The sequence below is a fragment of the Pseudopipra pipra genome, chromosome 6 (genome assembly GCF_036250125.1).
Source record: "Pseudopipra pipra isolate bDixPip1 chromosome 6, bDixPip1.hap1, whole genome shotgun sequence".
NCBI lineage: Eukaryota > Metazoa > Chordata > Aves > Passeriformes > Pipridae > Pseudopipra > Pseudopipra pipra.
Window position 1 is genome coordinate 26,403,752 of NC_087554.1, and position 25,256 is coordinate 26,429,007.

At 42.5% G+C, this 25,256-nt stretch overlaps 2 protein-coding genes across 3 annotated transcripts in view; one reads left to right on the forward strand and one right to left on the reverse strand.

The window, feature by feature from the left end:
* Positions 1–409: 409 nt before the first annotated feature.
* On the forward strand, positions 410–2,899 carry CHAC1 (ChaC glutathione specific gamma-glutamylcyclotransferase 1). Its single transcript, XM_064658070.1, has 3 exons — positions 410–721; positions 814–849; positions 1,105–2,899. The coding sequence occupies exons 1-3, from the start codon at positions 467–469 to the stop codon at positions 1,534–1,536; spliced, it is 723 nt and encodes a 240-aa protein (XP_064514140.1). The 5' UTR covers positions 410–466; the 3' UTR covers positions 1,537–2,899.
* The window catches only part of INO80 (INO80 complex ATPase subunit), an 82,497-nt gene continuing 59,123 nt past the window's right edge, over positions 1,883–25,256 (reverse strand). For both annotated transcript variants that reach the window (XM_064658053.1, XM_064658054.1), the window contains exons 30-36: positions 23,661–23,819; positions 22,286–22,388; positions 21,624–21,712; positions 20,647–20,802; positions 19,447–19,606; positions 18,418–18,627; positions 1,883–17,802 (exon numbers count right to left, since the gene is read on the reverse strand). In XM_064658053.1, the coding sequence (XP_064514123.1) occupies positions 17,585–17,802; positions 18,418–18,627; positions 19,447–19,606; positions 20,647–20,802; positions 21,624–21,712; positions 22,286–22,388; positions 23,661–23,819 (1,095 nt within the window). In that variant the 3' untranslated portion in view covers positions 1,883–17,584. The remainder of the gene's footprint in view (positions 17,803–18,417; positions 18,628–19,446; positions 19,607–20,646; positions 20,803–21,623; positions 21,713–22,285; positions 22,389–23,660; positions 23,820–25,256) is intronic.

Below are 25,256 nucleotides of genomic sequence, written 5' to 3' on the forward strand. Positions count from 1 at the left end.
TTAACTGCTCGGTTTTCCAACGCAGCACCTCACGTTCTGGGATGAAGGCAAGGCCGGGAGCGTGGGGCAGGCTCCTGAGGAGGGCTTGCCCGCTCATTCCACCCCACTTTCTCCCTTTTGGGCACGCTCGGTTCGTTCCACTGGCCTCTGGGGTCTGGCAGCGGGTCAGACCTCGCATCAGCAGGCGGGAATCTCGCAGGGGACGCAGTGTTCCGCAGGCAGCTTTCCCGGATCGCCGTCCGTACAGACCGACCCCCCGTCTCCGAGCGGCCCCGCCCAAGCCCCGCCTGATGCAACCCGTGCCCCGCTTTACCCCACGCGCGGCGCCGCGAAACCTCCCGCCCTCGTTGCATCACCCGGGGCGGGGCGGGGCGGGGCGGGCGGCCCGGGCCGCCTTTAAAGCGCCGCGGCGGCGTGTGCGGCCCCACAGACGCCGCGGCCCCACGAGCGCCCCGCCCGCCCGGACATGAAGCGCGACCCGCAGCGTCCCGAGGAGTGCCCGGAGCCGCCGCCGCGGCCGCTCCTGTCCTCCTGCTCCTCCTCCTCGCCCTCGGGGCAGGCGGAGGGAGCGGGGCTGACGGCGCCCGTGTGGATCTTCGGGTACGGCTCGCTGGTGTGGAGGCCGGGCTTCGAGTTCACGTCGCGCAAGGTGGGCTTCATCCGCGGGTACAGCCGCCGCTTCTGGCAGGGTGACACCTTCCACCGCGGCAGCGAGAAGATGGTAAGGGCACAGGGCGGCCGCATAGGGGGGCTGCGGGGTGCCGGTGTCGCGGGCTCGGCTTCTAATGGCGTTGTCCTTGTCTGTCCCCACAGCCCGGCCGGGTGGTGACGCTGCTGGAGGACTGCGGGGTGAGTACCGGGGCGGTGGTGGCTGGCCTGGGACGGGGAGGTGCCCACATCAGCAGTGGGAAAGTGGTGTCTGCAGTCGAGTGCCCTTGAGGCCCCCCGGGATCGTGGGGGGGTTGTGGAGCGTGTTATCCTTCTCTGCCCTGCTATCAGCTGTGCAGAGACCCCTAAGGTAAGGGGGAGCCTTGATTTGAAGCATTAGTGGACAGGCCACTGGAGTTACAGCATCCCATAACCACCTTGCTTTTTCATTTTTAGGCATGCACATGGGGTGTAGCCTATGAAGTCCGTGGGGAACAAGTTGCTGCATCACTTCAGTATCTCAACGTGCGAGAAGCTGTCCTGGGAGGCTATGACACTAAGTTTGTGGAGTTCTACCCTCAGGAGAAAGATGCAGAGGAACCCATTCTGGCTCTTGTTTACATTGCAACACCCCAGAATCCTTCTTACCTTGGCCCAGCATCTGAAGAGGAGATTGCAGCTCAAATCATTGTCTCAAGTGGTTGTGCTGGTCATAACATTGAGTACTTGCTGAGACTGGCAGACTTTATGCGTTACTTTTGTCCTCAAGCAGAGGATAAACATCTCTTCTCCATTGAGGAGGCTCTTACTTCCATCCTTCCATGTCTATACTACACAGAGGAGTCTCTAGAAGAAACTGCCAGTGTCCCTCAGAAGTCTAAGGGTTGAAATAGGAATTTTTTTTTCAGGTTTCCAGTAGAAGGGACATGAGGGAGAAAGCAGTGGGGACAGTCTTGACTCTGTTAAATATACTGGACTGAGTGAGTAAAGGGAGAATTAGCAAGTAGTAGGGGAGGGAGGAAGTGAAGAGTAAAACACTTACTTATAAGACTTGCAATTATTACCTGTTATACTCCTTATCTGCAGTATCACGCTAGCCATCACTGCTTTCCAGGTGGAGAGAAGTGATCTTCACTGGAACTTTGCTCTGTAAGACTTGCTTTCAGGAGTCAAGGCTGAAGCACTCACTTTCTTTAGAGAAGAAAGAGGCTCATCTGTTCTGTGCACTTTTTCATTTTTCTTGGAAGACTAGTTGAGCAGGACTTGACTGGGTTTAAGCAGTATATATGTAATTCTACCTCAGATTGGCAGAAAGCTGCTTGTGTGATGGTGGAGACTTCGGGAGGTTCTGCCAAGTACAACTTTTTTTTTCCTGCCATGTCCCACCTCCAGTACAATGACCTGACACTAAATTTTAGGACTTCTGTGCAATATTAAGTGAACAGGGCTCTTCAGGCTCTTGTGCATCCTACTTACTTATGTTGTGAAGGATCACAGTAATGCACTTGTTTTCTAAAATGTCAAACTGTATTTATTATGTGTTATATTTTTTCTTCGGAGGGGTATCTAAACTGTTCACATGCCACAGTGGTATGCAGCCCATGTTCAGCCTTGCATTTGTGCCTTCTAGTTTTAAATCCATTTTCTGAGGAGCTAAGCCTGCTTTAATGGCAAGCTTTTTTCCAAGCTTCACTGACCTTGTGCTGCTACAGACTTAACTGACTCTGTAGGAAATGGTCCTGCCTGTGTCAGAAGCCTGTGCTGCCTGCAGGAAGGCTGTCAGGATGCAGGAGTGTTTTAACTAGCCCTGTAGTGGATAAACCTCTGGTGCTTCAGGATAACGTGAGTTTCTATAGAAGCACTGGAGGGTTCTAGTTCCATACCTGGGTGTCTGGCACACTTTCGTTTAACTGCAAAGGACCATGACTGAGCATACTTGAAAGCCTGTGAGCTGCTGAAAAGCCTGCCTTGATCATGTTAAGCAGAGGCACTGCTACAAGTTCAGACTTTTCAGCTTCATGTATTAACAGCATGAAAACCCATAGTATTTTGTGAGAAAAACTACTGCAACTGCAGCAGAATAGCTTTTGAGAGCTGACTCCTGGGACAGTTGACTCCTCCCAAATACCATGTGTTTTTTTAATTATAAAAAAGGCTAGAGACTGTTTGTATTACTGTGGCTTGTATGTATATGAAGTGGTACGGTGCTGTGCCCAGTAATAAAACAAACTGACAAAGTCAGTCTCATGTACTTTGGTGTTGGTCTTTTTCATAGTGACTTATAGTTCACCCTGTCTTTTTTTTTTTTTTTAATGGTGATTGTTTTTAAAAACAAAGCCATAACTGCTAATGCTGCTGTAGTTCCTATGGGGTTTTTTTGTGGTTTTTGTTTCTTTGGCTTTGGTTTTTTTAATCATCTTTCTGCTAAGCAGCATGCCTTTGCTAGACCTACTGGAAGATTGACTCTTTCCCTTTGAGAAAAGGGGATTCAGTCCTCTTCTCAGCTTCCAGCTCTTGTTGATTCTGGAGTGCTGGTGCTGACAACAGATAGAAGCCAGCCCTCCTGACTCTGCAGGGCAGGCACAGAAATGTGATTCTTCCTTTACAGGTCAAAGGATTTTCGTTCGGAGTGTAACTGGGTGTTGCTGTTTCCAAGAAGTAATAGTGGAAGGACAAGAAACTGCTGCAGCAGCCAGATCTGCTGGCTGCAGTAAGGGAGACAGTTATTTTTTTCTGCCTTGTGCACCATGTGCTGTGCACAGGGGTACATTCCCACTCCTCCAGTTACAAGCTGCCTCAGCACCAGCAGATCATTGTACTTACCACTATTACCTGCCTCAGGACTGGAGTGATGGAATGAAAACAAATTGAAACAACAGAATTTACCACTAATTAAAGACAGTTGCATGTTTCAGGGATAACAGACTAGAGAAAACTACACTTTCACTGTTCTGTGGAGGATCTCGCTTCAGCTGAGCAGCTGCACATAGCAGGGGGGCTGGGGTGTCCCCCAGTTGGAAAATCAAAGGGTTAAAGATTCAGCTTAGCTGCAGGGAAACACTCCCTTCCTAGTACAAGACTGGGGTCAGATTCCAAAATAGCTTCAGATAAAACAAAAACATTTTCACACCTTTCAGATTTTCAAAGACACCATTGACAGGAATGAATTTGCATTGCCAGTGTGCAGGGAGAGGTCCTTGCTTTGTTTGTCCTGCCTAGCCTGGGTTGGCCCTGTGATTTTTCACTTCTCTGGCAAAAGACAGGCAATGAATGCTGGTGAACAACCCAGCAGTGCTAGGAATGTTCCTTTGGCTGCTGTTTCTTCTTCCCTGAAAAACTTAAACATTTTAAGCACAGTTACACCACTGAAATACCATTTTGTTCCCAAGGAATTCTTTGCAGGGGACTTCCAAAGAAAGAGCCCCATATTCTTAACCGGACGTGGTGAGTGTGGCAGATTGCTGCTGTCAATTTGTCACTGCATCTTCAAGTCAGTAAGACAAGGAGGTATCATGTAACTTTTTTCTCCCGAGGCTTTTATTGTGTACTGCAAATCTGGGAACTGGTCACCTTTTGGTCAGTTGATGAGTTAAAAGGTTACCATCCCAGATTTGAACCTTGGCCATGTGATTGAGGAGAGACAGCACCCTGCAACATTTTCTACATGCCCAGATTACCTTTGTAGTGCTACTAAAGACAGGGGACCACAGCTGCTTGCCTCTGACAAACCAAATGTGAGGAGGATAATTGTTGCTTGGAGGCAGTCTCACAACTGCAGCACTTGGGAGTGCCAGGTCAGTGGTAACATACAAAGACAGTGTCCTACCCCAGATCCGTTTCACTATAGGTTTCCTCTCCCCATACCTCTCCCCATTTCCTCTTCCAGGCAAAACAGCTGGCTGTGGGTCCACCTCCAGCTTCTGGCAGCTCTGCCACTGGCCAGACAGCTGGCCTGGGAAAGAGCACTTGTCCTTGTCAGAGGGTAGGACAACTGCTTTCATTTGTAAAGTGCTGCACTTCTGGAGATGTTTCCCTATCTAGCAGCTTCCTCTTGCATGTGCAGTTTTCTCTGACTTCCTTATGAAAAGCTTGTGCCTCTCAGGGCGTCTCCCCACTAGAAACCAATTGCAATAGAAATGTTTACAAGCACTATCAATCACATACTTCCAAAGTTTCTATACCAGCACAGTTCACGTGATTTCAACTCCTTCTTCAGCCTTTTCCATTTTCCTGCCCAGCAGTTCCCACACAGCCTTGGAATATGGTCCTAAGTCACCACTTCCTTGACTATATTAAGAGAGGACCTACTCAGCTGCTTTGCAGTGGCATAAACAAGGTAAATAAAGTAGATGACAACAGTTAATCCAGCCTCAGTCTTCATATGTATAAAGTGCTCCTGAGGACACACAGTCCTTTTTAGGGCAGGAGAAAGAATAACAAAACTCAGCAGTGTTAAAAGGATTCAGAGAACTCAAAACCGAGAAAAAACGCTCTGGTTCTTAGGTGCCACAGTATCATCTCAGTTTCAAGGTACAGTGTTGAGAACAGAAGAGACCACAGGTAAGTCTCTACCAAAGTGATTCCAGCTTTAGTAAAAATGTAGTTTAAATATAGCATCATCAAAGTGTGAACTTACCTGTGCTCTGTGTACTTCTCTAGATGAGATGCCTGGTCAGAAAATTAGTGAGACTAAACTCATATTTGTGGTTGATGGCAATAAAGGCATGCAGCTTAGGGAGGGAGATGGTAGGAGAGGAGTAGGGAACAGACCAGCATTCCTCAGATGGTGCCAAAGCAGCCAATGGCTTGTTTGAGCATCCCAGAAGTGGGGCTAGCACAGACTTTGAGGGCTGCAGAGGAGCCCATGTGGGATCTCAGTCCCAGGAGGAGCTGAAGGGAAGAGGTGCAGCTCTGTAGGCATACCGATAGGCTTGAGAGGGCCCCTGGGGCTCTGTGGTGTGTGCTGGGGAGAGGCTTGCAGGCAGCCTGCAAGTCACAGGGATGGCACATGCTGGCTTTAACAGCTGCTGCAGGAGCTGCAGCTGGTTGTATGTAGCACATGTGTTATTCCACATGTGTCTGCTTGCTGCCCAAGAGACAGGCTGAAATGTGGATTTAATTACCTACAGATGTTTCACAGGCTGAGGAATAGCAAAAGATAAAATCCCAAAGAATGCTCCAGGTCAGCCTCTACAGCTATACACAGGCTGACCGGCTGGTGACAGTGAGAGCAGCTGGTGCTCTTCAGCTACGGAGAGGCTGCGCTCTGGCCAGCACTCCCCTCTGCAGCAGAAGCACTTCAAGCACACTGAATACAGACTGAATGCATCCAGAAGCCATGTCTGGCTTGGTATCAGCGGGTTCTTCTGCTCCTGTTACCAGGGAAGACTGGAGGGAAAAGAAAGCAGGGGAAAGAAAGAGGGTCTACTGGGTGTACAGCTGCACCAGGACAAGTGAGCCTGACCTTGCATAAAATATCCAGCACAGAACACACAGACGTGGTCACCTGTGCCCTTTGATGCTTCTTACAACACATTATAGATAGTTCAGTGCCAGAATGATGGCACTGCTGACATGTTCCAAAAACTGGTAGTCAATTGAGGCCTGGAAGACCTTTGTGAAAGTTTAAATGGGGTTATATCACATTCAGCACAATAATTTCATCCCAAAGGCAGAGGAGAAAACAAATGAGCAGAATTTGGATGGGAGATTTTCCCTGAGTCAGACTTCTCACTTTGGTGCTGCCAGTTTTCATGACACAGCACATACTTCAGTAGCACCAAATCCAAAGGTTTTTTTTTTAGAAATCAAGGACAGATGCAATCTAAAAATGTGCGGTCCCAAAGCATGGTTGAGCAGCAATGTGTCACCAGCACTCAGCCTAGCTAAGCACAACATGGATCCCCATGCATGGGAGGAACAGGAAGGGATTGAAATAAAATACATTTACAGTCAGGCTGTGGAAAAACTACACTTGCAGCAAAACCAGCAGCTGCTCAAAGGACTTAGGAATTTCCTACTAACTAGTTGCCTTGGCTTAAGTGAAAACTTCCCTAATTTATATGCTGTATTAAAGTTATGAGAGAGAAGTCCCTTATGGCTTTGAAGGAGCCTCAGGCTCAGGAGGGGAGGGAGGGTGGAAGGAAGTAGGCATTCTGGGCAGCACTGGGGAAGCTCTACATGCTTTGTTTACAAACCCTGTACACTTTTTGTTTGGCTTTTGGATGTGTTTTATCCTTTCTCAACTCCCTTTTCATCTCATGGTAGTGCCAGCCACACTGATGAGTGTTTATGCTTGCAAATTCCTGAAGCACAGCCAGTACCTTGAACTCCAGAGAATGAGACTGAAATAACGTAAAAGGTCAGGGAAGTTCAAAGACAGAGGTACTGTTTTCCTAGCTGGGGACACCACACTGTTCCCAGACCATGCCGGGCTGCTCTGGGGACACAAGAACAAAGACTTCTCTCTTATGTCCTCCTGTTTATGCTGCTTTTTGCCTCACCTCACTGTTTTAACAGGACTCATTTCCATGAAGCTTCAATTAAAACCACCAGGGATCAATTTGGCCTGAGCCTGACAACTGAAGAGACACTTGTTAGCTACTGGCACTTAAAACTCCTGTCACCAAAGGAAAGGGGAAGTTTTTATCCCTCTACTCAAGTCCTGTTGGCTCACATAGTAGGCGCAAAGCCCCAGAGTGCTGCTTTGTCCACAAGCAGGTATCAGCTATTGAGACACCTGGAAATCTTTAAGTGTTTCACCCACAGGAAGACAAGTCACAGGATGGCTTTTGGAGAGAAGAGGTTTCATTCACCATTGTTGGTTAGCAAGCCTGGCCTTCAGAAACATGATGAACATGCACCTGACCTGGCTGGGCACATGGTGGGCACATGCAGCTCACCTGTGCTGTGCAAGCAGAGAGCATGAAACACCCTCCAGCACACTGGGCACACCGCCCATGCTCCACACCAAGCTGTGCAGTGCACTTCCAGCTGCAGATTTCTGCAGGTCAAGGGGTTCACTAGCACATGCGCCACGACACGGTGTGCTCATTTGGACAGCACTGCAGCTGCCCCATGTGCCCTCATTCACAGGTGAAGGGAGGCTACAGAATGGTCCAGCATAGTGTGAGCACTGGATTTCACTACTGTATGGCCTCAGCTCTCTGCTTTGCCTTGAACTGGGGCTATGGACCAAGAGACACCAACAGCACAGACAATATGGAAGTAATTTCACAGCCACGCATCCAGCCCACTCACAGCAATTACAACCTCATCTACAAATGAACTGCCTGGGGAGCAACCACAGCCAGCTTGCTGATATTAAACTCTGTCTACACAAAGCATATGTGACATTTGAAAACATTTAGAAAACAAACTAAAAAAAGCAGCCTTTTATCCTCTCCTTGTCTAGACGGCACACCAGCCTTTCCAAACTCTGAGTCCACACTGACAAAGGACCATGGGATGGAGGAAGAAGGCGATGCCCTGGCCCCGGGGGATGGAGAGGAGAGGCAGGGGCTGCCCTCCTCTGCTCACGTCTTGAGCGGCACCTGAAGCCAGGGCAGCACTGGCCCACGTGCTTCCATGTGTCACAACAACTGCCAGTGCTGCAAGTGACCTCCTGGGACTGCGGCCAACACGTTGTTGATGGGCTGGAGGTGCACAGAAGTGGGAGATCCTGTTACAGACAGCTGGGGTCAGCAGCTGTGTCCTCAGGGTGCTTCTATTGATATCATGGGCTGAAATTCTTCCATTTATTCTTGTTTTACAGTGAACTACCCATTTCTTTAAGTAAAATTTAGCCAGAAGTATATTTCAACCAGCTAGAAGGTTCTCAGAGTATAAATTCATTTTAGATTATACATACATTCATTCTTTTGGTCTGCTGTATAAGAGTGTGTTTTTCTTCAAGTTGTTCCTCTCCACAAACACAAAATCCCATTTTTAGAGAGGGAAAAGAGCAGGAATGCCCAGCTTCCAACACCTATGGTAGATGCTGCTTTTCATCTTCCCTTGGACAGCAACTGTTAGGAGACTCAATTACCTCTGGAAATGTTAGGCAGGAGCCAGATGAAACAGTCTCTTGTTGCTGCACAGCACAGTCAATTCTGGCAGCATTTGTGTCTCTAAACTACATATATATTGAATCTATTCCTGGGAATACATCCTACAATTTGAGGGCAGATGAGTTAGGGACTGAAGATAAAAAGTAACTGTGGGACTAGCCTCATTCAGAATAAATATCCACTACTTTTTTTTCCCAGAGGATTGCTGCTTCATTTCATTTAGTGGGAGGATGGTAAAAATTAGCAGCAGTTCAATTCCTTTTCCTCTTGTATTGTCCTATATTTGTTTATGCACACCTTGCTCCAAATGCAGAGGGACTGTTCTCCATTTTGACTTTTCTCTGCAAATCACTATAGCAGCATTTGCAAATCACTGTGGCACCTTTGCAAGCTTCAATTCCTCTTCACAAAACCTTTGTGAAGAGGAATAATTTCTATTGTACAGATGGGAACTGAGAAATCAAAAACATGATTTCAAAAGCGTACCATGACTTTGCACATTGTGAAATATTGAGGGATGATGTTTTTCAGAGTACTCAGAACTGTACGTTGGGTATTCAGAGATATCATGTTGGAAAAAAAGATAATGTGTGCTCATGTAATCAGCACTAGATCCTGATGCAAACATGCAAGAGTCATCTCGAATTTTCATGGATACTCTTATGTTTGCCATTGTTCAGTGAGGATCTGTGTGGCTGCAAGTTCAGTAATTTGCTCTCAGTCTTAAACCTTCATGTACCTAAGCTTGCATAATATTTATTTGTCAACTAAAAGTTAAGCTCAGTAGAGAAACATTTTTATATAGCTTGGGGTGTTTTTGCTTTATAGGCATCACTCTAATTTCTTGCAATCCCTAAAGCTCTTTTAGCTGCTAACAGTTCCAAATTTCTCACTTGTGTTAATTCCTGTAAGATCTCAAACATGAGATCTGTTTTAAATTAAAAATTTAAACAACATTACTTTTCTCATTTGCTATCAATTATATCACTGCAAGGCAGTGCAGATTAGGCTTCTCTAATCTGTCTGTGAATGCTCTATCAAACCAGTTCCCAGTGTTAATATTTAGTTACTTGATTCCAGACAGACACAATGATATATAACTAAGGACAGCAAACCACATCGTAACTGAATTACATTAATTATACAATATATACCTCTGATTGCATATGCTAGCAGCAAGTTATCAAAGCCATGGCAGGGAAGCAAGCCTCTTTCCACAAAGCTCATGATGGCGTGTTTCAAAATCATATAAAGCACTTGAGCTTACAGCAGCCTGTAAAAGAAATCGTCATGACTTCCAGTCCCAAATCAGCACCGTGTTTCAAAACCTCTTGTTCAGATTCAACATCACAATCTCAGTAAGTTTTCAACTAGTCAACAAGAATTTATCTGAGTGTCAAATTACTAAAAAAGTAGAATTTTTTTTTTGTGCTAACGAGATTGAATACATATCTCAGTAAAATTATGACTGCAAGCTAGACACAGGAACTTCTTCCAAGCTCTAAACATACAGAGAATGATGGTAGACTGCAGTCACCTGGACAAATAGACATCATGAAGCTGAATTACTGTGTCAGGAGCCCTTGAAATCCAGAGACTGAAATATACCATTATGCACCTTTAGAGCTATTTAAAGATCCATTTAAAAAAAAAAACGTGTCCCTGCCTATTGCACGGGGTTTGGAACTAGATGATCTTTAAGGGCCCTTCCACTGAAACTGTTCCATGATTCTACTAAATGATTCTACGAATGAGATTAAATCAAAGAAAAATCTGGATTAAATGGCAAAAAAAGGGTTTGCGGGAATGCAGTTGTTCACAAAAGTGTTCATGTGAACTCTATGGAAGGAGTAGGAGCAGCAAGAAGAAACGAGACTCAGAAAGGCCCTTCCATCAGCACTCACTAGATGCATGGAGTGACACAAAAAAATGGGGGTTTTGGATGTTAGTTTTCAGGATTCTTTGGAAGTTCTGAACATCTCTTCTGTTTCCTCTGCTTGCAAAGGAAAACTCGGGAACTTTATCACAGACAATGAAGTGTTACTCAAGGGTGTGTCAGGCCACGTGCCTTTGCATTACTGGGCAGCAGCACGCTACGCTGATCAGCACGTAGCTAATTGCAGTCACACACCAAAAGCTTAATGTAGTTTTAAAAAAACCCAAAGCAGCGTTCAGCCAACTATGTGTGAGATTTGCTGACTCTTCCATTAAAAAAACCCCAGCAACCTTCCGTAGCCTGAGTGAAATACAGACAAGCACTCTGTGCTGCCAATCCTGACTGACTGGGGAGGGCAAGGACTGCCAAAGGTGACTGTGTTGGAAACACTCCTGTGAGGAACTTAGATGGGTTTTAAGTGATTCTAATACAAATCTATGGAGAAAAGCTACTTGAATTACAGAACGCTGTGAATTAGAGAACAGTGGTTCCCAATTAATGTGGGAATGTTCTTTCCCAGCAAAGACCCTACCTGGGAGGGGAGTTCTTCGGGAATCTTGTTGCAGAACGAGCATTATAAAACCACTTGTCTACACAGCAGCTGCAAAACTCTGAAATGCACTCACCAACCTGAATAGAAACAAGAATTTCTATGTTTGAATTCTACTGAATTCAATTCAGGGGAAACTGTAACACCAGAATTTAAAAGAAACCTGAAAGACAGCCTCCTGAAAGACAGATGACATCTAACCTTGATATGGAGGGAGGGCTCCCACCTGCAGTTTATTCCTTCCTAGAGGAAGACCCAGTTGGGAAGTTAAGGTGTAGGGATACATCAGAGAAGCTACAAGAATAGATGAGAGATGAGAGCAACAGGATTTGCTTCACCTAGCAGGAGAGCATTTCTTAAATTTATCTTGAGAAGAAAGCCACTGGTTTTTTGGTTTGAATAAGAAAGTGTGAGTAAATTTAACAAATAGTCCACTTCTACAAATCAGTCTAAACCAGTAGTGAATTTCCAAATAGGTTCTAATCTCTGTGCAACAATAACAATAACTTTTTCTTGCTTTGAAAAAGTTGGTGAAGGTTTATTCAGGGTAACTGTGCACACAAATTACACAAACTACACGTATGCTTAGATTTATCTTAATTCACAGTTCTCATAACACTGAGGTAAGGTATGAGGGTCATGCAGTTAAAAATTTACACCTTTAAACAGAAGCATTTTCCCTATCAACTGAAAGCACCAAAGACAACACTTGGGCCTTGAGAAGAGTTGGGTGAGGTTAAGGAGCAGGGAGGAAAAAAACAAGTGCTTGCAAAACAATATCACAGAGATGACAAGAGATACTGTAATCCCTGGATGTTTAGGTCTCCTGTTAACTACAGCAGACTTAGCAGAACCAGCAATCCTATCAAAGAAGGAAGAGACAGTCCATGGGAAACTCAAGAAGGCACAAAAGTGATGTTTCAATGTTTTCTTCCTCTACCTCATTCTACCAGTGATGCTCATCAGCTGAGGAAGGAAGGAGTCATTGTTTCATACCTGAGTATTGAAACATTTCCTCATGCCTGGGATGCAAACAAATTCCCTCATATGCCCCTAGAAGAACATTCTATAATTAGAATTTGGTACAAAATACCTGGAAGACCCATTAGCTCTGGAGTAACTTCACTCTTCTGAGGTAGTATGCAGGAGCTAAGAGGAGGGTGAAGCTGGAAGAAACTCAACCCATCTTATGCATTCCTCTGTTTCACAAGGCATTTGTTGGAGGCTTTTCAGAGAAGCACATGCTAATGTGAGCGCTGCAAGAACAACTTGCTTGCTCTACAGACCTACTGGTTCAATCTGAGAGCTGGGCCACCTGCGTAGTCCTAATAATGATGCTCCCACTTCCCTCTCTCTCATTCACTGCTATGCAACTGGTGCAGGCCGCAAATAAAAAATAAATCCTTCAAAATTCTAGGAGAATAAGATGTGATTGCCTTTATTTTAGTATGCGTGTCTCAGTTATACTTCACATGCAAGTAGCATCCCTTTGGGTAATGAGCTACAAATTGTTTTTTCCAGCCACTCCAGCAGAAACTTCCAAAGGACAGCAGGGTGTGCACCACCATCCCTTCTTGAGCAGGAAGGAGAACACAAGACAATGCCTGTAGGGCTCCCCGTGAGTTATAATGTGTGTCTCAGACTGAATAGTCAACAAAACAAACAAACAAAAAACAACAACAACAAAAAAAAAACAACCAAAAAAGCAATGGAGGTAGAAGTGAGAAGCTGAGGAGCCTGTAAGTATATCTGGGAGCAGAAGCACACCAGCTCACTCCACTAAGAGGAGACCAGGACAGGGAGGGTAGTGGTCACAGGGCAGCATTTCCCAAATTACATTGATCCACATCCTGCCCCCAAGTGATTTTATCAGTTGTGTTCTTCCTCCTCTCACCAGCACCTTGGCTGTCCTGAGCTACAGTCCAAGTAGTGCAGATCCCTATTCCTGCTGCATGGAGCTTTTCCCACTGAGCTTTGTGTGCCTCCCCCACTGCGAAATGCTGCTAAAGGAAATACTTTGGGAATATGGAAATAAAGCAAGATATAGCTCTGGGCAGACAGGCAGCTTTCTACAAACAGAACATGAGACAGCAAAGAGCAGATACACTGTGGTGGGGAAAGCATGCAGCAGAGAGGGGAGAAGGCACAGAAATAACACTGCATTTGGACGGAGCAGCATTAATACCTGGAATTAATACTGAATTAAAGCAGTTCCAGGTGCAAATCCTCCTGTTTATCTCTTTGCAGAATAGGAAAAGGAGATCTAGTGGCTGACTAAATGGAGAGGATGACAGACTTGACCCATGATAAAAAGAGAAAATGGCTTGCGGGTTAATTAATCTTTCACTGACTTAGAAAAAGTGGACTCCAACTGGTCATAAAATACTTTAAAACAGAAGTTAGAAAAATTCTGAATACACCATGAAGCCAAGGAACCAAATAATTTAAAAAAGTGGTAACAGTTTGTGTGGAAGGGACTGCACAGTGACTGTACAGCTAAACAGAACAATTTCTGGGGACAGTGCGATGGAAGCCCCTGTCTGTCTGATCAACACGGTTTTGAAAAGGAGTTGAGAGGACACTTCAGCGCTCTATTTCTATAGAATAATAATCTTAGATGCTGACCTTCACAATCTGTCTGTGGTGAGCAAGGACAAGTTATTTTCTTGTTTCTTCGATGCATCATTCTGCTTGTTCTTTCTTTCCCAGCTTTTTTTGCTTGGTTTTGCCATTCTCTAGGGTGCTGATAGTAACCATATCCAGAGAGAAGATATAGGGCAAAGTGCATTGGGGCTCATAATTTTGCATTTATCAATGGCCTGGCTGCTATGTCCTGTCTGCATATGTGAGGGTTAAAGTCAACATCAGAGGGTCAGGCAGAAATCCCTTTCTCCTGTCTCCAACTACCCTACAATATTTTTTGAGAGAAGGTAACAGTTTCAGTCACTCTTGCCATCTTGCAAAAGAATATTGTAGTTGGTTTTTGGTGGTTTAGATTTAACTATGTTGTTGCTTGGTAAGACTTTGTGGACCATGTGTGACAGTGGGAAAAATGGATATTCTGGGGACCCTTCTGACTGGACATCTCTTACAAGCTAAACTAAAAAAATTGTGTGAGTGTGGGACACAACAGCACCTTTTAGTCCTAACTTCTCAGGACCTAAGAAAATTATCGCCTTTAAGTGTCTTCAATAGCACTGATAAGTGAACTATATTTAACAGTTTTGTAATAACTGCTGAGTAAATTGCTACAATCAAGTAGCATGAGGAATACATAGCATTCCCAACATCCCCCAAACAATACTGACAGCTATTTCACCATCCCATCTTAAAATACAAACTCAGTTCATTAATAATTGTTTCTACCACTAGCAAAGACCTTGATCCCTCAAAGGAAAGTGACTTTCTCTGCCATTAATCCATACAACAAGTGCACAACACATGGAGTGAAAAGATGCTCGGAGTGAAACTTTAAAGAACAAAGCTTCAGTGTGCACACCCATTTGCTCACTTCAACAGAAAGGTTCCCCACATAATAATCACAAAACTACCTCCGCCTTCTTAAACCGCCCCCCCCTTCTTTGCTTTTCTAGCACTACTTCTTTCCCTAAACCCAGAAATTAGACTAGGACAGCCATTACAGGAATTCTTCCCAATTCCTTGATTAATATCACAGAATCTGTTCTCCTATGATGCATAATACAAAGAATGCATCTGTTGAAATTCAACTTCTTGCAGAAATTGAACTGGATATAATCTACCAGTTTGTTTATTTTACAGTCATGTTAGATCTTCCTGAACTTGTTGGCCTGATGCACATTTCGCAAGCAGGTAGACTATCACTGCTTTTGCCACAACTTGTGATATCATTTGGCATTTCTTTTGAAGATTAAATTATTTTAAATATATTTTTATTTTGTATTTTTATTTTAAATTATTTAGCTTAAATATATTTTATTTATATATATTGTAAATATATTTATACTCCTAGATGTATTTTATTTTTATATTTATCAGCATTTAAAATATGAATAATTTAATCTTTCATAAGTATAGCATGCAACAGCACATATTACATTTTTGCAAACTTTTCAAATTACAAATTATTTTTTTCTCTCCACTTTGGATTACAAATTGATGCAACTGTCTAGCATCTCAGAAACCAAGACTGCATATAAAAAAGTCCTTTCAACTCCCACTGAAAAAAAAAAGAAAAAAAAAAGAACAAACTGTAGAGCATGATGTCTCAAAACAATCAACTGTATTGAATTCAACCATCATAGTTCAGGTACTGTGTAATTACGCATATTATACTTGCTTCTGTTTTCTTATGATCTGCTGCACCCCTACTCCAAAACAGATTATGAGATAATTGGTGAATACAGACAAGGGATAAGGGTACAGTTGTAACTGAAGAAGGTTACAAAGGTGATACTTGGAAGAGCACACACTCTAGAGCTTAACATTGAGCAGTGCATGTCTCTAGAAGCACTTCCAGATGCGCACCCTCCATGCTCTCTTCCCTAATCCTCTCATTCATACAGCTATATGCATAAAAACCACAAAGACACTGATTTACATAAAATTATCTCACTCCATTTTATTTAAGATTTTCTCCTCCAGTTAGTAAAAGAAAGATGTGTCTCTCTTTATACATATGTACAAGTTCAGTTACAAAAATAGACAGCACATTCAAAGAGAAAAAAAGGCTTGGCATTTGTCTGATTCCCTCTAAATATCATATATACACGTGAATAAGAGGGGAAGGGGGAAGTCTTCATTAGTTAATTAAACAACACCTCCCCCTCAATTATCCCCTGCAAATCTGTTTAAAAATCAATCTAACTAAGCTCAGTTCTGCTATTTTCAGGTGTGCAAATTAGAGGCAGAGCCAACAGGAAGCACTCGCTCCACACTGTAGGACGCCAGGCAAGGGATTTGGGGTCAGAAAAAAATTATAATAATAAAAAAGTAATCTTCCACTGTCACAGCCCAGACCTTCAACTCAACTTGCTTCTCTCTGTCAAGGGTTGAAAGTGCCCCAGCAGAACAGCCTCTTTACTCAATGTGTCAGACAGAAGAACTGTCCCACACCTAAATCTCAGTGCAACACAGACAATGCGTACAGCAAAGCAAGGAGCTACGGGCAGGGTTTGTGCATTGGGAACAGGGAAGGAGCAACTAGGGAACAAGAACATGGATGGGCACTGGGAGCAGCACGGCCTTCTATCAGCCTCACGGGACACAGCTAATGGTGCCCACACACTGCAGTGAACTCAACTACGCCAGTATGTGTGATGATCACAGAGATGAAGGGAAAACACACTGCAAGAACAGTCAATGGGATGGCTGGGATATGAGACAATTTTTTCCCCAGGATTTGGCTAGAAGGGGGAATGGCATAGTTCTCTCTCTCTCAGGACTGTTTTTTGTTGCTCCTCTCACAGCAAAGCTGCAGATCCATGCTTTGCTTTGGCATAGTGAGAGGAGCAGCACAAACCCTTCCTCAGCACTTCAGCTTTCCTCCTTCTCGAGATTTGTACTAATAGAGCACTTTTTGTTTCTAAGCCTTTAAGAGTTCTGCACACCTCAAAAATGAGAGAAATCATTTTGAACACAGTGAGTATTTGTGCTGATGAGAACTCTGAAATGCAAACCAATCACTGGCTTGTGGTTTCTTTCACTGCGTGAAGCAGAGGCTGTGCTGCTGCTCTCACTAGGGTTGACAGCACTCCCTGTATTCTGCAGCTCTGACCATCTTCCTGACAAATGGTGCTGAAAAGAATCCACTCCCTGGAAACCACTTGAGACACCTTCCTTTGCATTTCAAGCCTTTAAAGAACCCAGAGAACCACACCAGAAGAACCCAAAATTTTTTTTGATCACATATCATCTTCAGCATAGCCCCCTATTACTCCCACAGGTTCACTGAGCAGCTGCCAGTACAGAAATGTCTTGTGACTCTACAGGATACTCCTGGGGTTTGGATACTGATTTCATAGGGCAAAACTAACGCTGGGCTCCACCTCACGCTACAAGAGAGAAAATATAGTGGTGTGACTTCAAGCACACACAGCTGCAGGATGTTGCATGGAGTAGCTGGATGCTTTCTCGGGAATCTTTGTCAATGAAACATAAGCTGACACTCTCCTAGTTACCCCAGACTCCCTTCCCTCCTTCTTGCAGTGTCTGCAAATATAGTTTTTTGGAATACACATAATCAAAGTGCTCACATCAACCACCCACTCCCATTGTGCTTTGATTTTCTTTACACACATGTGCTGGACAGCAACAGGGCATTCATTTGCATGCCTTCAACTGGCAGGGTGGTCTACTCTGAAAGCCAACACAGCTCAGATAAGCTTTGGGGGTTCAAAATCACTACCGACCACCTGAGGTGTGGGCACCTTTACTTTGCTTCCGAACTGAAGTTTCTGATATGAGACTGCTGGTCAGGTTTAAACTTTTGGGTGTCCCACAAACACTGTTTCCTTTGCTCAAAGGGGAGCTCAAGGGAGAAGAGGCGCTTGAAGGTCCAAAATCTACAAGTCCGGAAGGCCGAATGATTGCTGTTTGTAGAGGGCTACTTGCAGACATGCCTAGCAATGGAAAAGAGAATCAAATTCCACATGAGCATATTATTCCACTTGTGGTTCTTCAACAGCCAACAATATACTAACAATCAGTCCTAAGAACACTCTGTATTCATGATTTATGAGAGTTTAATGAAGAACAGTGTCCTTAAGATAAACATCTTACAGGGCCATAAAAACATACACAGGGCCACCTTGAGCTAGTGTAAAGCTGAAGCTCAATCACCATGAGTTTAGCAGGTTTTGGAATGTGATATTGTAACTTCAACATGATCCAATATAGGAAAGCCACAGTCATTGCCATGGGATAAAAACTATCTAATCTGTCTGGACACCGAAAAAAAAAACCAAACCAAAAAAACAAGAGGAAAAATATTTGGCATGAGATAATTCAAAGAGCAGATGAAACAAATCCAAGGTCATCTGCGGTGAAACTGGCTCCCCCTCAGAACCTTATCATGTCACACTGTATATTGCCTGGATCTCACAATACAATGGATGAGCAATACCAACAACACAACACTTTCAATCTCTTTTTTGCCAGGTTGTAAAGAGCAATCACCCGAAGTCATGTGGTTGGTTCTGCTGTGGGTATTGTGCTGCTGCCCCTTCCCCACATACCTTTAGAGACGTTGTATCCGTACGCTGCATACGCCGCTGCAGAGGCTGCTGCTGCCCCTGCTTTGGCACCTGCCATCGCAGCTGCACTTCCCGCTATTGACTTCCGGCTCCTGCCTTTCCCAGTGCTGGCTTTTGATCCACCTTTAGGACGACCCCGGCTTCGACTTGACTGGCCTCTCCCACTGAGAGACGTATCTTGCATTGAAACACCTGAACAAGAAAAGAATGTTAAATCAGTAACTACTATAGTATTTTGTGTGACTCACAAGTGAGAACAGCATCAAAACTGCCTACCAGTTACATTAATACTGTTCCTATTCACTGATAGGAACAGTAACAGGGACACTGTTAGCAAGCCATGAACCCATAAAAAGAAATTATTTATACAAAACTTTTCAGTAACAACTCCTTATTAACTGCTCGCCATTATTATGAATCTAACCCAGAAACAGGTTGAGGATTCTGTGTTTTACTTCAGGATCATGCATTTTCTTAGTTGAAGACAGAGACTCAGTTTCTTCTGTCTGCTGTCTCTGAAGAAACTCATCAACAACTATGGTCCTACTTATTTTACTGTAGAAAACTATGGTACTTAAAACCACTTGCCATTATTGCAAATGCATTTAAAATTATTGCATTTAAAGAAATTGCTTCAATCACCCACTGGAGATAGAGAACTGATTACTAACTCAACAGCAAATTCAAGGAAAAGCCTAGAGATTAATAGCTCTATGGTTGTCTGCAATTTGGTAACATAAACATAATGGAAGGAGAGCCCTCTGCAAGACAGGAACTAGGACAAAACTTTTTGAAGTAACTAACACAGAAGAGGTAAGTGTGGTGAATGACAGACTATGGACAGATTTCCTATCAAATCAAAAGTAATTTCTCTATGAAAAGGCAATTTTTTTCCCCCAAATTTTGCCAACCATACATATATTCTGGTTAAAATGCAGCAAATGTATAATTTAGCCATGCAAAGTCAAGGTTTAATAAATGTTAGTAGTAAATCAAGGCAAGAGTACTGACCATTCACCGTATCTGAAACTGAACCAGTAATGGAAGAAGGAGAGTTTGTTGCTCTTGACTGAGGTGCTGAAGAAGCTGGATCATCCACAATCACAAGCATATCATTACTGCTCTCATCGGGAGGGATAGAGCCCATATGTAATTCACTGCTGATGGATATCTAAACATGAGAGAACAAAGCCATTAACTTACAAAAACAGTAAGATCTTCAAATGATATACAGTCACAAGTAATTAACTGGTACTTGTTCTTTCCTATCTTCTCTAGAATAGCAGCATGAGAATGAGACATCATCTGCCTGATCACAGCACACTTTACATGCTGAGCAGCAAAGAGCTCCAGGAGCCACTTAACTTCCATTCATGACAATACATGTTAAGAAGCAAAAGACTAATGGGCTCAGCAGAGATTTAAGTAAATTGTTATTCAACTGTGCATCTTCAACCGCAAAAGAGAAAATAGGATTCTTAACCCACTACTACCACTAATAAAAATCTTGATCAGTAAGGGAACAATGCAAAACAGAAATCTTAATTGGAGGGCATAGAACAAAATACATTTGCTGGTAAAACCAGTTTGCAATTTGTTACACAAAGATGAAGGAAAATAAGATGTGTGCCTCTGAGAATTTATAATTTAAATTCCAGAAAAACAACCCCACACCAATTCAGAACCTGAAGCAAGGAAGGAAGCAGAGAAGAAGATGCAGATGGGACTAGTGAGGGGTACTTATAAAGAAACTGAATGTCAAGAAGCTATTTGAGGGATACTGTTTGGTTCAGAAGCAGCATCCTTGCTATGGAAGATACTGGTATGGGAGAAGGTACATAGTCATAAACGTGAGCATGACAAAGGCAGGAAAGAGGGACAAGAAAGTAAGGGGGACTGCAGGCAGGAATGGAAAAATTTCAGGGGCTGAATGGGAGGAAGTCAGGCTGTGAACTAACTGTAGAAAAGGGAGGCAGAGAGTGAAGAAGTAGGGGAATAACAGAATCTCAAATAACATCAAGTCCTGTAAGGCAGCTTACTAGCAGCTGTTACATATTCAACAAACCATTTTCCTTTCCATGGTTCACCTTTTAAGACACATCACTTCCCCATGCACTCCAAGTTCTAAAATAGCTAAAATAACAAAGAATCCTACAGGATGTAAGGCCACAACTAAAACAGTAAACAAGTTAAAGCAGCAGTGAGTCTTACCTCACTGAAAGGACTGGGCATGGCAGAGTCTACACTAATGAAAGAGTCATCCCCATCAGCAGACAGGTTGGAGTTATCAGCTGAGGGAACAAACGGGATCACAAGGTTCATGCTCTCTTTCTTTCTCTTCCCATCCAACTCATCTTCCTTCTTCTTCTGAAATGAATAAAATAATACCAGGAATGAAACAGATGTTAAAACAGAAGAATGGGAGCAAACAACCCAAAACCTTAAAACCTAGTGCAGTATTTTAACTCAAAGAATGCCACATCCAGAATTTCCCAAAACAAGTTTCTGAAGGACATGGTAACAGATTCCTTAAATGCTTTAGATTTAAGTAGAGTTTTGTTTGTTTTTCTTCATAAAACAGCTGGAATTACAGAGAATTACTCTTACAGAACTATTTTGATTTCCAGTACCTTTTGGAGTGAGCTTGAAATGCTTTATCATTACACAAAATTCCAATTAATTAATGTATAGCGTCCCTATCTCAAAAATTCAGAATTTTCATAAACTAGTTTAAATGATGCTTTTTAAACAAGCTGATCTGCCCTTGTTCCACAGAAGCCTCATATCTGCATTTGGTGCAGATTCCTCTTTTGTTCTTGTAGGACAAAATCTTGATTAAGTCACCTTTTAACGTCACAGAATGGTCAGCTGATAATTTTGTCTTTTCAAGCATGAGTCCTCAAATTGTTGTCTGTAGACTACTGGTGACTGACAGTGTTATTTGGGTATGCAGCACTTCCTTATTTTTGAAGTTGCTAATGATTAAAAGACAGGTAGCTATGCATTATTTATTTTGTAATATCCCTCCTAAGTGTAGGGAACTGCCACAGATGGACTTTCAATGGTGAAGGAAAGAAGGCTTTACTCATTAGACTGCCTTGGCATAAAATGTTTCCGCATCACGTAATAGTGATCTTGAAGCTCTTCTGGCTCTATCACTGACACAGGTGACCTCTGCATCAAAGTACCTTTTCAGCATATTTTTCCCTTTTACGTTTACGTTCCTTCACACGATTTGTTTCTTCCTGCTGTCGTTTCTCTTCTTGACGCTGACGCACTGTTGGAAAAGAAACACAAAGCTGTCACCACTGGAAAGGTATTTCACATTTTTTCATGAATCTTACAAGAAATTCTGGTTCTAACAGAACTTGGAAGAAAAGTCAGTTGTATTACAACTAAAATACACTGAAAACACTACTGTATTAAAACTACTTGTTTCCAAATTACTAAAAAGTCTTACAGCAAAATTCTTCCCTCAAGCAACAAAAAAGTGTATACCTCTAATACAGCTTCAAAAATATGATGAAATACAGCATTTTACTAATAATTTTCTTGTTGAGACCTACATAATTCTTGTCAAAGCTCTGTCATCCAAGAACAATGTAATGATCCTGAATGAGTGCCAATAAAAACTTTATCACGTCATCAGGTCTCATTTTGCACAACTTCATTATTCAGCTCAACAGTGATATAAAACGAGCTTGTACTAACAAGAGTTGGCAATGCAAAAAGAGACAGGAAACAGAAGTTGTTATCAGAAAGTAAACGTGTTTGTAGAGATAAAAACAGAGATTTCATAAGGTAATGAAGTGAAATATGGGGAAAATGCTGAAACACCAATTTCACATACATTTTTTTTCTAGCTCCTCATCATCCAGCAGAAGGCTGACCACCTCCTTTGGCTTCAAGGTGTCAGGTTTGAAATTGCCACCTGAAATCACCATTCGTTGGATCTAGAAGGAAAAAAACAAGAGAAAAATAAAAGGAAAAATCAGTCAAAGCAGCCATCAACCATTCTCACTACCCATCGCTGAAAGCCAGTCCCAAAAAACATGCAAATGCATCTCTGTAAGTCAGAGATGACCCAATTTCTCTATCATACCTCTATCTGTCGAAGTTAGTATCAAAATTTCAGGGAAGATTTATTAAGAGTATAATTAAGAGTATAAAATATGAGGAGCAACTGAGATAGAAAGCAGAAAATTACCATCCCTCATGCAAAGTTGCACTTTTTCTGAAGCAGCATAAACAAACTATAAATGTTAAAAGTATTAATACACTGCTGAACAAAACCAGTCCTGTCAGGCATAATTTACCCATTCATTTTTCAAGTAACCTGCACAGACGATCACGCAGATCACACTCTTAAAGAGCGCAACATTTTTCATCTCCTTGATTGAAAACTGTATCTCTGTACTGAGTCAGTGTCACAGTTTAACAATTCACTCAACCTCTTATTACTACAACTATGCTTAAAAAAATAAACAACAAAGAAGAGTAGTAACTTAGCAGAAGAGAACAAGCTTTAACATAAGGTAATTTCAATGATCTGGATCACCAACAAGACTGCACTTAATTTTCAGGTTGAGATCAGGCAACTCTAGTGCAGGATCCCAGAGAAAACAGTAAATTTCAACAAGGGAAATATGAATGCTTTCAGTTGCTGCAACACCATGAGTAGCATCTAAGTAACACAAAAGCTAAAAGAAACTCCAAGCACACAGAACATCTGAATGCTGTATACAGTATGCCTACTGAAAAAGGTGAATCTCCTTAACTTTTTTCTTACCAGTGAAGTGCCATGAGATTTAAAGTTCCTAATACACCTACTGCTTGATGCTGCAGGACACTGAGCTTCTCTGGCAACCCTCACACCTCAAATAATTTGCACTTAACTACCTTTCAAATGTCTTTTGTAAAAAAAAATCAGCTGTTGTATAACATGAGAGGAATCAGTAACTCTGACGCAGCAAAGATCGAAGCTCTAGTCTTAAAGAAGCCTGAGCAGTTTCACTGTAATAATTAGCTTCTTTCCAGGTCATATAATGTAACTGGAATGCTTCTGCATTAGGGACACAGATTTGTTTATTTGAACAAATACACTCCCTTTTGCCTTTTCTTCTGCCTCCCTTCGGATGCTTTTTCTGTTTCTTTACTCGTGTTGATATGTGGTTTCTGATACCATTTCTGTACCTTCTTGTTTCAGCTAATTTCTTTATTCCTACCTCACTCTTTTCCTTTGCCCTTTGTAAGATGCGCTCCTCAATGGTGCCTTTGCATATCAACCGATACACAGTGACTTGTTTTGTTTGACCCAGCCTGTGTGCCCGATCCATGGCTTGTTGGTCTACTGTTGGGTTCCAATCACTGTCATAGAAAATTACCTGCAAGAGAACACCAGAAAAGGATTAAATAAAAACATACTTTTAGAGCACCTGGTGATTAAACTAACAAAAATCCAATATACTCATAAAAGTTCGATCATACATTCCACAGAATTACAGCCCCACTGTAGGTTGTATCAACCCAGCTTTGCCCAGTCCTATGAAGACTTTTCCACTGCATTTCAGGTGAATTCAAACTAACTGACACTGTGAATGTTTCAACTTCCACAGAATGTCTTTAATATCTTCTTCAATAAACTTGCTTTGAAGGCACAAAATTCCGAAGTTTGTCATCACATTAAATTACTTTCATGCAATTAATTACAGACTAATTACAACATGAACCCATTTTAGTGTTACTTACCTTAAGAAGAAAAAGCCCATCACATTAGAATTTTATGCAAAAAGTAATACTCCATTTTTTTTCAAACCTAGATTCTAGTCTAGTGTAACACTTCTAGTACTTTTACTATAAAAAACTGAAATGCCACATTACATTCATATTGCCCTATCACTCCAACAGTACTTTATGCACAATGAATATACAAACCAAAAATATTTTAAAACATTTTAGGCAGAAAAGTATTAAGAAAATTACAAAAAATGCTCATGCAAGGAGCCTGCCTGAGCTTCCATCTGGTTTTTAACTCTGTTCAAGCAACTGCAATGGAGACAACTTTTCCACCCTGAAAATCCTACAAATACTTGCTTTCTTCTGATTTCTTTGAGTGACAGCAAGATATGATGGGATACTTTTAAAAAAATTATGTAATATTTTTTGATCCAGAGATCTTTGGTTTTGTGTGACTAAGGACTTGGGCTCAAGTCTGTACACACACAAGGTATGGGTCAGAAGCACAAGAACAGCAGTTACTGAAAAGATAAACAGTTCATCAGTATTTTTTCTGTAGTGCTTAGTGGCAGCTGCTCTGGAGTGCAAAGCCTTGCAATTCATCTAAATTGGTATGCCTTTATACCTCTGGTGAGTTGGGGAGGAAGAAATTTATCCTTCCCGAGCAGCCGATATTCAACCACGAATGGCTTCATACTTTTAGAGGCATTGTTTCATTCTTCTGTGCACAGAAAAAAAGGGTAACCGATACCTATTCCACTGGTGCCTTTGTAAATGAACCTTAGGAGCAAAAAGTCATTCATACACTGAATGCTGTTTCATGTAAGTGTCATTTGCATCTATAGACCCCTTCAGCCATCCAACTCCTTTCTAGACTCTAAGACTAAAGTAGGTGGGGAGAAGGAAGAAATTTCCAGCTGTAACCAAAACCTATGTACCAAAATGTCCAATATTCTACAACTCTATCAAGATAATACTATGTTGTAAAGAATAGCAAAGTAATCAAGGCTATGCAATTTCATGTTGTGAATGGCAATACTAAAAATATTGATCAGGATGGGCAAGAGAGTGCCAACTTGCACACA